Below are 11,518 nucleotides of genomic sequence, written 5' to 3'. Positions count from 1 at the left end.
TATTAAGGACCTCTTTACCCCAGTGGGGAGAAGCATAAAAAGAATCCATGGCTGAAACCTAATACCAGAAAGAATTCAAATGAGACATGAGGAACACACTTATCACTGTGAGAGCAACAAACCATTGCAACAAGCAGGCAAAGGGAAGCATCTTCTTTCTTCATGCACTCAAACCAGGACTGGACATTTCTCAGAAAGGCAAGGGCTAGCTGGACACAAGTTATCCTTTGGTCAAATAAATTACTGGGTTCATTACAGCTGTAAGAGGGAGAAATTTGATGGCCTGTAATATATGACTGATGAGATTAGATGAACTAACATCCTTCCCCCCATGGCCAAACTTTATTAATTGATTTATCAGTGCTTTATGCTGCCATCCATTGCTAGGGTATCTGAACACTTTCATATTAAATCAATAGCAAAATGCTTAATGGACTTGAAGGAGCTTCTGACACATCTTTCAGGACTAAAACTAACTAGGAGAGGATTTCTGAAGAGGACAGAAGGTCTGTATTTATCCTTGTTGTTGAAGACTCTGTATTACTGTATTTCCTTTGTGCTTATGGGGTATTTTGAAGCATGAGCCAGTGATTTCAGTCAGGCATAGTACAGCTAAATTGTTCTGTTTAAGAAACTCCTTTCAGTTTGTTTCCTCTAATGCCTGCCAAGGTAACAGTGGGTGACAAAACTCTCTGCATTTTCCAGTGCTGTTTAGGGTAATGGACACTGGCTTTGCTGACACAAAAAATAAATTTGCATCCTCAGAGAGTCATAATTTAGGTGAAAATGAAGAGTGCTGGTATGCACAAGGCACACAAATGTGCTCCTCTAAACATTACACTTTTTCAGAGACACAATACTATTCTATGTGGAGAACAAGCACTTTCACATCTAAGAGTTATAAAGTTATGGTGTAGGATGTGGTGTTCTCAAAACACATGTATTTGCAATAAGGTATTAATTTATACATTTATAAAAGTAAAATTTATAAAAATACTTCCATTTATTTTGTGCAAATATATAAAAATTCTCAATGTATTATTTGACAAATGTATGCTAATAAAGTGACTTCTAATTAATTTAGAGACTGCTTGAGGTCTAGCACATAAAAAAACCTGCGCATTTGCTAGCTACTTCATTTTTCTTACAATAGAAAACTTAATGCTTTATTCTTCAAGTTAAATCAATTTTCATTAATTACACCCTATCCTTCTGGGCAAATAATCAAAATAGGCAAAATAGGATTACTGCAAAAATAAGATATTGATCTAGTTTTTAAGCAGTATCCTACCACCACTAACTTTTGCTCAGTTTATTCATTGTTTCTATGGACCAGTGAAGAAGGTACTTCTCAAAATCCTGTGTGTGTCAATGGGCTATTTGCAGCTGTTAATTTTTCAGCCAGAAACATTTTACATTCTGTGCACTCTGTTGTATTCAGCAATCCCTCTAAAACTTTGTCCGGGCCTTTTGAAGTCAGAAATCAATTTCCTCTCCTTGTACCTTCACAGAAAGAAGAGTTGATTGAAGATTGCTTCTTCCTTAGAGGTCATGCAGCACGTACAGGAACAGGGCACAGACCAAGCCCTCCTCTGACACCAGGTGCCCTGGCAGCCAGGTGCTCAGCTGCTCCCAGAAGCCCTGCTGAGCCTGCCTGCCTCGGGCAAGCAGAATGGCTCAGATCACTCCTTTCAACTGTAATGGCTTCAACTGCCAAGCTTTCTTCCTGAAAGCACACCTCTGGTAAAAAGCCTTTATCTCTACAGAAAAATAAATATGGTTACAATTTTGTAATAGTCTATACAAAGCTGAAAGGGAAACTCAGTTTATTCCCCAAGTTACAATCAAGAAACAGACAGCAACAGCACTGCTTATGCACTGCACTGGGTCAAGAACACGCTTAGGTGCCCAGACACGGAGCTCATGCAGCAGCTCTGTGGAGAAAGCAGCACGCCTGCCCCAGGGAACCCCTCTGGCTTGAACTTGTACGGTCACCTTACCACAGCAAACAGCTCTGAAAGCTCAGTTCTGCATCCTGGGGGCAGAACACATTCAACTGCCAGGGAGACCCAGGAAGATCAGAGAGGTAGAGTGACACCAACTCCTGGAGAAGGCAAGCAGCAAGTAGACTGGAGGGGTAGTGAAGAAAGGAGACAAACCAGGAAGAACAAGCAGAAAGGATGAGAGGTAGTAAACCCCAATACATCAATTTTACCCACAAAACTGATGAATAATATCAAATCAAAAGACAAACATACATAACACACTTTGGGTAGCAAAATTGGGGTTTTTTATTTCTTGGGCTTAGAGGCGCAATCCAAATTCACCTTGAATAATAACTATCCATGGCATAAAAATGTAAAACAAAAGAATAAAGTTAAACATAGAAAATGTTTTAAAATTTAAAAGATAGCAATACCAGTGACTACTCAGAACTGCATTGAATATTTGGCAGAAGTTTCATGAAATCCAACAAGCAAGCAGAGTTTCTTAGACACCAGCTGCTCAGTGAGACACAGTAGGTCAGGTCAGCATCATAAGGCTAAAACATCAGCTTTAACTAAATTTGATTTCCTAGTCTTAAATCATTAGTTGAAACAGATTATATTGCTTTAATTTTCTTGGAAGCCTAAAAAATCATGCCCTAAATACTCATTAATTCTGCCACAAAGATTTGCATTTTAGGATAACTTCTACATCTACTTTTGTATTCCAAAGCTATTCTTATAAATATTACAGACTGATTTAATGTGAATTACTCTAGTAAAATGTGTACAGAAATGACTGGCAGAACATTAACATTCATAAGACATAGAGGAAGAAATGGATCTGTTGTACCCAGATTATAATTCTGAAAATGAGGGCATGATATTAAATGACCCAAAGGAAGAACAGGAGGGAAAGTGACCTCCCAGAATATGAAGGTAGTAGAAAATGATAATAAATTGCTCATCTCAGTTTAATAATTTAATACAAGCTGCATAAAATAGAAAGGCCACTTAGGAAGGCACAAAAAGCATTTTCAGCTATCTGTTCAATGCCGGTTATGAGAAAATTAAAGACAGCACAATCTAGCAGCACTTCTCCAAGTGGTGAGAAAGCCACAGGTAAGCCCCAAGTTTGCACTCTGTGGCCTTAGAGAGGTCTGAAGTGCAGAAAGAACCCCTAGCAAACAAACTTCACGCACTCTTCTCTCCCCTTGCAAAATTCGGCTTGGTTTCAAGTGAACATTTATTAAAGCAAATTCCCAAATGTTTGCTTTGCTCTAAGGAGACAAACAAATCAATAAATTATCTGTGAAAAGAGGGAAGGGGAATTTGAGTGAGAATATTAGTTCACCAGGTACCTTGAAAAGTAGTCATAATACTTACAGGCTACAGGGTTATATTACATGCTAAAGGCTTCTAACACATTTTCAGAATACAACATGCCTGTATTTCAGAAGTTTGGCATTCTTAAAACAACAACAAACTGTATCAGACTTGAGAAGTCCTGCTTTTGTAGACTTGTTTTGGTAAAACAGAACAAGGAAACTGTCCTGACGTCTAACCTTTGAGTACAGCCCATGACCCATGTTCCTAAAGGAGGGTGTTAAAGTGCTAATCTCTGGCTTTGACCCAGACTCTGAAACTGGGTTTAGTTGTTGGTTTTTAAGGGTCATGTGGAATTCAAAGACAACAGGCCAGGAACTATCAAGGAGATGCAAATAACGGCATCATTTCCCCTCCCCTTTTAGCATGACCATTAAGAAACAAATAAAACCAGTACAACAATACAGCAGCAAGGGGGAAGTTAATCCTAGTTTCAGAGAGTTTAAATAGGGTGATACTAAGGATCTCCAGTGACAAGTTACAGTTCTTTTCCTTGAAAAGCACAGAAAACAAGGAATCAGTCTTTTAAGAATTATCTGTCCATGCATCCCCATAAGGGGCTAACACAGGGAAAGTCAAACCATTTGATGAACAAAGGACACTAACCCTTACATCCACCAAATCAGAAATTAGATTCAAGGATAGAGACCTATTTCAAAATTGTTAACTGTATCTCAGAAATCTGTAGTTATCTAGCTCCTGTAGTGAAAAATTGTGCATTCCTTGGTATCTATTTTATTCCTATGGATTAGCTGGAAACTAAAACAAGGAAATTAAATAAAAGATGGACACCTTAGAGCAGCCTTCTGGTACCTGAAGGGGGCCTACAAGAGAGCTGGAGAGGGACTTTTTACAAAGGCTTTAGTGACAGGATAAGGGAATGGCTTTAAACTGGAAGAGGGAAGTATTAGATTAGGTATCAGGGAAAGAATTCTTTGCTGTGAAGATGGTGAGATGCTGGAACGGGTTGCCCAGAGCAGTTGTAGATGCCCCATCCCTGGAGATGTTCATGGCCAGGTTGGCTGGGGCTTTGAACAACCTGGTCTAGTGGGAGGCGTTCCTGCCCAGGAGAAGGGCTTGGAACTAGAAGAGCTTTAAGGTCCCTTCCAACCCAAACCACTCTATGATTGTATGATCTGCAAATGGAAATAGACTGGGTCCCTGGTTTGTGCAAGTAAGGTGACATCCAGATATAGGAGAAGTATTGTAAATCAACAGCCACTCCGACACTGGTGAGGGGAGAGAAAAAATGATGCATCTGACTCCATCATCAGAAGGCTAATGAATTACTTTATTAAACTATGTACATTGTATCTAAACTGAATCTGCCAGGCACTCACTCTTGCTGTGAGTGCACAGAACTGCACTCATCTCTCCTTCTCTCGTGACTGTCCCGTGACAGTCCCACACACACACTTCTTGGCCCTGACAGGCCAAGGGAACAAAACATCCTCACTTTGGGTAAACAATCTCCATGTTGCATGCTACTTTAGCACAACACAGGCACAGCAAGCGAGGTAAGAATTGTGTTTTCCTTCTTCTCTTCTTGTCTCACAGTTTCTCTCTGTTCAGAGAGCATGTGATTACCACAGAGAAGCATTTAAAATCCAGATCTAACAGAACTGATGGTCATTGCTTTGATTAAAGAAACTTGCAATCAAATGGATGAAGTAGGCAGGCAGCAGCCATGCACCTACCCTAAGAGAACAGATACTCAGGGAAGAAACTACCAGATGATCATTCAAGGAACATAATGACTTTACCAATCACTGCAAACTTCCTCCTACCTGAACATCATCAAACGGCAGTCTGAAGAAAAAGAAAAAAAAACCCAACCACAGCAGGGATACAGGTCCTCCTTTAATTACAGGTTTCTGCAAAGAGACCTGTTATACCTCCTGCAATTTTTTATAAGCATTCAAATGAAAGAAGAGCTTAGTGATTATCTTTTAAAAGCAGTACAGGGAAAAGGCAGAAGGGAGCATAAAGAAGCCCTGCAGAAATTTGCAAGCAAATATACAGGAAGATGCACATTCATAAGCTTAAATGAAGACTCTCTCAAGAATTGACTGCAGCTGTGCATAAAGCAACCACAAAACTGAAGAGACACAACTGAATTTTAACACAAGAATTTCCAATTACTCAATATTCCTTCAAGAAACTTAAAATTTTAATAGGCCCACGAAGGCTTGAAAAGGCATAGGAGACAAACATATCTTAAATTTCATGACAACTTTGCAGGACAAGCTGTTCTTGTACAGATCCACTAAACGGTTACAAGAGAGAGATTTGGAGAACTACTTTAAAATGAGATTTCATCCTCACTTCCTGAAGTGGAAAATTCACTATTACCTCTGTAAACATCTTCTGTTTTGAAACCTGAGTAATAGTTTTGAATACTCTACTAGGACTACAATGCAACTGTGAGGCAACTGGCATTTCTATAGGAAATTATCCTACATTATTTAAGATTTGGCAGATGAATACAGAAAGCAAGCTGCCAAATGTTTCTCTGTAGTGTTAAAAAGATCAAACATTTTTTGTTTTCCTAAGGGAACCTAGGGTGCATACACTCATGTTTAGTTATTTTTTACTTGCTGGGCTCACGCTTTGCCCACTTGGACAACTTGAGCAAATAACTTTGCTGTTATTTGCGCAAAACTCTGTAGGAATTTCAGTTATTCTTCTCAAATATACAGAAAAAATGCAGCTGGACAAAACTGAACTTCCAAAAAAGAAACAGAAAGTATTCAAAGATATTAGAAATAAAACAGTAAAATCACTTCTAAATTCCTGTGCATAGAAAAATGCTCAGACTGCCAGCAAAAACCCCATAAGACAGATACAAGATCTCCCACAAGCTCTATGGTGATGAGAAGTACCTTCCCACTGCTTCCTATTTCTACTGTCCCTGCTACAGAAGAATCCACCTTCTGCTAACAGAAGTCACACATTCACATTACAGTTCTCTTCCACTTATTTAACACACAAGATCACTGGAGCTGTTTCAAATGCCATCCACTCACTAAGCTGGAAAGTGGGCAGGAAAGCCACAATAACTATCATAATCACATTAGATACCATGAGACAGAATGTTAAAATAGTAACTACTCAAAAACTGATAATTTACTAAAAAGATCTGGACAAAAAGCCTGTACATTCATTTTAATTATACATGAATATTCCACTTGGTCAAGTAAAAAAATAAATCATACTGCCAGTAAATGGCTATTGTTAAACCTGTTTGATAGCTGAAAATCCTTCAATTTGAACCAGAAAACAGACAATGAAAAATAACCTAAGCCTTGTAAGGAGTAGAAATTCTACATATGTCTATACATTTGGAGACACCTTTATAAACCAGGCAGAAGAACCCAGAAGCCTAGTGTTTTCCTACAGATAACCTGAAGTTAGTGCTCAGTTTCACCTCATTTAATCTGCCACAAACACTATGACAGCCATAAATGTGAGTTAATAAGCAGCAGTAATTCACTGTATTTCCACTCAAAAAGAAGAGCCCAAGAATGCACATGCAGCTAACACATTACACCTTCAGCTATAGCTCTTGCATGTTCTGCTTCTAAACCTTCCAAGCAGACCCAGACCATAACCTCCTCCCACCACGAGATTGTGGCTACTTTCTTTTCCATGCTGTGTAGATAGGAAGTATAATTTGGGAGAAGGAAAAGAAAGAGAGCTGCCTTCTTAGTCATCCTGTTATGTCAAGTGTACAGATGGAAGTGTGGAAAGCCTGAGTGGTTGGAGTATGTCTGGCATGGAGAGAAATCTGCTAAAAAACAAGAAATACACTGACAGCTCAGTCTTCCAATCAGCATTTTGCCAGAAGTTTACAGCTTGACCAAATTTTGGTCAAAACCAGCACAAGGCAACTCCATACTCTTTTAAAATATGTTTAAAATAAGAATAACAAAAAATATCTCCCCCCACCTCTAAACCTGTTCTCTTTATCATTCTAAGCTTAAACCAAAAGCTTACCAAAACCAATTCAACTGTCATTAAAGGTCACCACAGTCTAAATTTCAGCAAAACTACAAATAACTGGACAGACATTTTCATAAGGCTTATGCAGCCTTAGTAACTGGCAGTGGCACAAGCACCACACACAAGGATGTTTCAGTCCCATGAAGGGACAGCTTGCTTTTCATATTGTCTACAATGAGTGACAGAAGTTCATCCAGATAAGATAACAGCTTCACACACATCTCTTTACCATGAGACTGTGATCCCTTTAGAAGAGACAAAATAATGGTATCATAACACAGAGACTAATCAAGCATGAGGAAGACAGATTTATCTCCAGTTAAACTGAATGCATATTTCCTGATGTTTATATTTTTCTATCCAACTTTACACTTTATAATAACTTTATAACAAAAAAATCATTAAAAATTTGATTCCTAAAGGTCTGTAATTTGTTAGTACTCACTATGTTTGTAGAAAAAACAATGTTTCTAAAAGTAGAGAGATAAGAATTCCCAAGCTAGATGTAAGCTCTACACTTTTAAGCATCTAACCTTACAAATCAGGTATTGAAATGTTTGGGAGCATAACTGGTTTCTATCACGTTATCTGGATTCCCAGTCTTTTTAGTGTCTCTAAATGTTTCCCTTAAAAGCCAGATTTGGGTTTTTGTTTGTAAAGGTAGGTTGTTTTCCTACATTTAAAACACAGGGACTAGAGAACTAAAAATGTATTTGAAACAGACAAATACTCTGCAGAATTACTTATGGAAGCTGCTTGCTTTTTTCAAAACTTCTTTAAAGTGTTCACGAGTGTTACCTGGAGGTGAACTAAGATGAGCTGTTTTCATTTCTATTAAAAAATTAATCAAAACCTATGGCATAAGGCCATATTCTATTTGTAATATGGTAAGTAAACATTTCTAGTTATAAACACAAAGTAAGAATTTTTGTGCTACAATAAGCATCAATATTAATTCTTTTTGTTCTACTCCCCCATAAAATTTGAAATTTAAGTGGAAAGATTGCTGCTAAGGTCCACTTTCCCCTTTTTTGCCTAAATGGTCCATTAGGTTTTAAGAGTATCTTGACATGCCTACAACACACTAAAAATGAATTCAAAACTGAAAGTTTCTGCAAAGACAAACACAAAAAACAAGTTGAAAGATTTTTTTTAAATACAAACACACAGTACAAGTACAAAGAAAAGATGAAGACAAATTGATACAAAAATCAGTATTTATGTAAAAAAATAATGCACTGCATATTGTAAAATCAGTCAGTTACAGTATTCACCTTCACAGAGATTTCTACATTTTCAGGCTTCAAAAGGTTACACAGCAAGAAGAGACCTACACGAGAGGCAGACTGCTTCCTAGATTCCATCCCAAAAATTTATACCCTGAGCCTGCAGGGGAATTAGAAGCAGGATACAAACTCTGCTGACAGTGGAGTGGGTTCCTGTACTGCTAAAGCATTTGTCCAGCTCACATGGATCTGGAAGTCAGAGCCAGTCTATCTTTGACAAGGAAACAGATACAAAAATTAAGCTTCCAAAATGGGGTTGGGATGAAGGTGCAAGGCAGTGAGTGGATCCTCCATGTTCAACACACAGGAACTGTCCTGGAATCCAAAAGCTCACTTTATGAAGACTTCATCTCACTTAGACAGGTTATCTGAGTTCATATATACTTTACAAATACATTTCATACCATGCAAGTTTAAATATTTTACTGTAACACTAAAATTCAGCCTTTTTCTTCATGGTTTTCTCTGGAGAAAAAGTTTTTATTACTTAAACAGAAGGTTTTATTTTTTCACTGAGATAACTGGAGGAAATCTAATCCTTTCCTGTTGCAAATCACTATCACCCTATCGACAGTAATGCATTCATGTAGTTGAGGGTCTGCCCCAAAACTATTTTAAAGCCATTTATTAAAAAAATATTAAAACAGGATATATTCTCTAAAAAACCCCATCTACTACACAGTCTGATGAAGCATCAGAACTCTTACTACAGCTCTTCACTTTTAGATACTACATACTCTATAAAATCATCAGGTAATAATTCCTAGCATGGAAATACAACAGCAACAGCTTTCCACTAGTGGGCTTTTTTCCTACTTCCAAAAATGCCCAATAAAGCTGCAAAACCATGTCATTTTTTAAAGTATTGTAAGACAAGCAACTTCAAATTGGATTTTTACTTAAAACCCCCTCAGTTCTGCTCCACCTTTTGGTGCTAACGGCTCTACAATGTTGAAACAAATCATTTTTAATATAAAGTCTCTGTATTTACTACAGAGAAAACTAGTATCACATACTAGTCATTAATTTCTCAGAAAATCATATTTATAGTGTGCAGTTTACATCTGAGATAAACGAAACAAGATTGTCAAAACAGTACTTCAACATGTAAGAGATGAACATATAAAGGCACATGCAGATTGTCAATGATTACAACACATTTCTTTGACAAGAGAGTATTTTCTGCACTTGTAAACAACTTTGTTTACATAAAGGCTCACACCTTTAAAGTGAGGTTAGTGCTGCTGATCAGTTATTGCTACATTCACAGTTTAATAGAATTTTAGACAATATATGAGGTACACTCCCAAACAGAGTCATCTTCATTTCTTCCTTGTTCATTTATCATTAGGTAACTGAATTATGCAGACTAAAATTACTGACCATAGAAGCCAGTAACACCCAAATCATCAGATATGAGACAAACATTAGCACTGATTAAACTTCAAAAAACCACTAAGTCACCATTGCAGAAAAAAGTTCTTGCTCTTCATTACATGAATATTTTCTTCATTTTTATGTATGCTAGTAAACTTTTTTCTGGGCACATTAAGAGCCCGTTCAAGCTGTAATAGAATTCTTGCACCTTTTGACCAGCTATGTTAATTCAGTCTCTTGATGCAACAGCTAGGAGTCAAAAATCACCTTCCCTTTGTTCTTCTGGCATACAAGTCTCTTATGCTTTTTGTTAGCTGCTTTATGAATACTTTGTGTACTCTTCCACAGTATGTGTGCGTGGTTTTCTGTAACTCCCGTTCTAGGGGCTGCAGCAGTGAATGAACCAGGTCATCTCCAAATGAATACTAGAAAGAGGTTAAGAACATTTAAGGTTAATATGGAAGATTGTCATTACTCAGAGGTATCAGAGTTTTATAAAAATTATTTTCAGCATCATATTTGCCATCTATAGTTTATTAAATGTTTTCAAGAACTCACGAGTGCTTCTGAATGCAATAATTTAAAAGCACCTCTAAATTACAAAAGTATACTCTCATGCTTTCAATAAACCTAACAAGACAGATCTTTTTTATGCTAAGCAAATGAATGTATTCAGACAGGCAAGGAGGAAATTTTTAAAATTACCTTACCCAATTAAAAATTTAGAACTCTAAAATGATTTCTGGATATTTTTTTGTTGTATGGTAACTTTCTCAAATGACATATAACCTTTAAGTAATGCAAGCCTTATCAAATTATAATGAAACAGCAGTATAAAAAGTGGTACTGACGTTTCATTAAATTGAATGATGGTCAAACACATACTATGTTTAACATGGGCATGAAATAAAGTTGTCATTAGCTCAGCACTGCAATGTTTTTCATAAACAAATGCTAAGTTAAAACAGCATTTTGAAGTAACATAATTTTGTTCATCTCATTACCATTGAATCAGTAGTGGTTTACGTACTTTCTCTGATGCATCCACATATGAAATGGGATCATAAATAAAAGGAAATAATTTTTTTCTTCTATTTTTGACAATGCTCAAAGGAAACAAAGAAATAATATTTTTATGGCAATACAATCACTTTCCCTGTGATGTATTCTCAGACCCCCAAAAGTACTTTTCTTCATTTTTACACCTATATGACAATGTGTACTAAAGCAACATTAAAATATACTCTTGATTTTTGTCGGTTATACACACACAGCAGCCTGCTACATTAGAATGTGCATCAGTGCTAAGTTTTACAGCTCTTCAGTGAGAATACTGATGTAGTGATAAATGGTTCATTAGATGATTTATTTGCAACGTGAAGTCATTGTGCTTAGTATTTAAAGGAACAGCAACACATTAATACACTGAATTTCTGGAAAAGGTCAAAACATAGTATATAAAACAAATTTTTACAATCCCTA

General features: G+C 36.9%; 1 protein-coding gene across 2 annotated transcripts in view; it reads right to left on the bottom strand.

Moving 5' to 3' along the window:
* Positions 1 to 8,572: 8,572 nt before the first annotated feature.
* The window catches only part of GXYLT1 (glucoside xylosyltransferase 1), a 28,798-nt gene continuing 25,852 nt past the window's right edge, over positions 8,573 to 11,518 (bottom strand). For both annotated transcript variants that reach the window (XM_059847072.1, XM_059847073.1), the window contains one exon: positions 8,573 to 10,461. In XM_059847072.1, the coding sequence (XP_059703055.1) occupies positions 10,300 to 10,461 (162 nt within the window). In that variant the 3' untranslated portion in view covers positions 8,573 to 10,299. The remainder of the gene's footprint in view (positions 10,462 to 11,518) is intronic.

Source organism: Haemorhous mexicanus, chromosome 5 (genome assembly GCF_027477595.1).
Source record: "Haemorhous mexicanus isolate bHaeMex1 chromosome 5, bHaeMex1.pri, whole genome shotgun sequence".
NCBI classification, from domain to species: Eukaryota; Metazoa; Chordata; class Aves; order Passeriformes; family Fringillidae; genus Haemorhous; species Haemorhous mexicanus.
The sequence above is the reverse complement of the archived record's forward strand: the minus strand, read 5'-3'. Positions and strand labels throughout refer to the sequence as shown.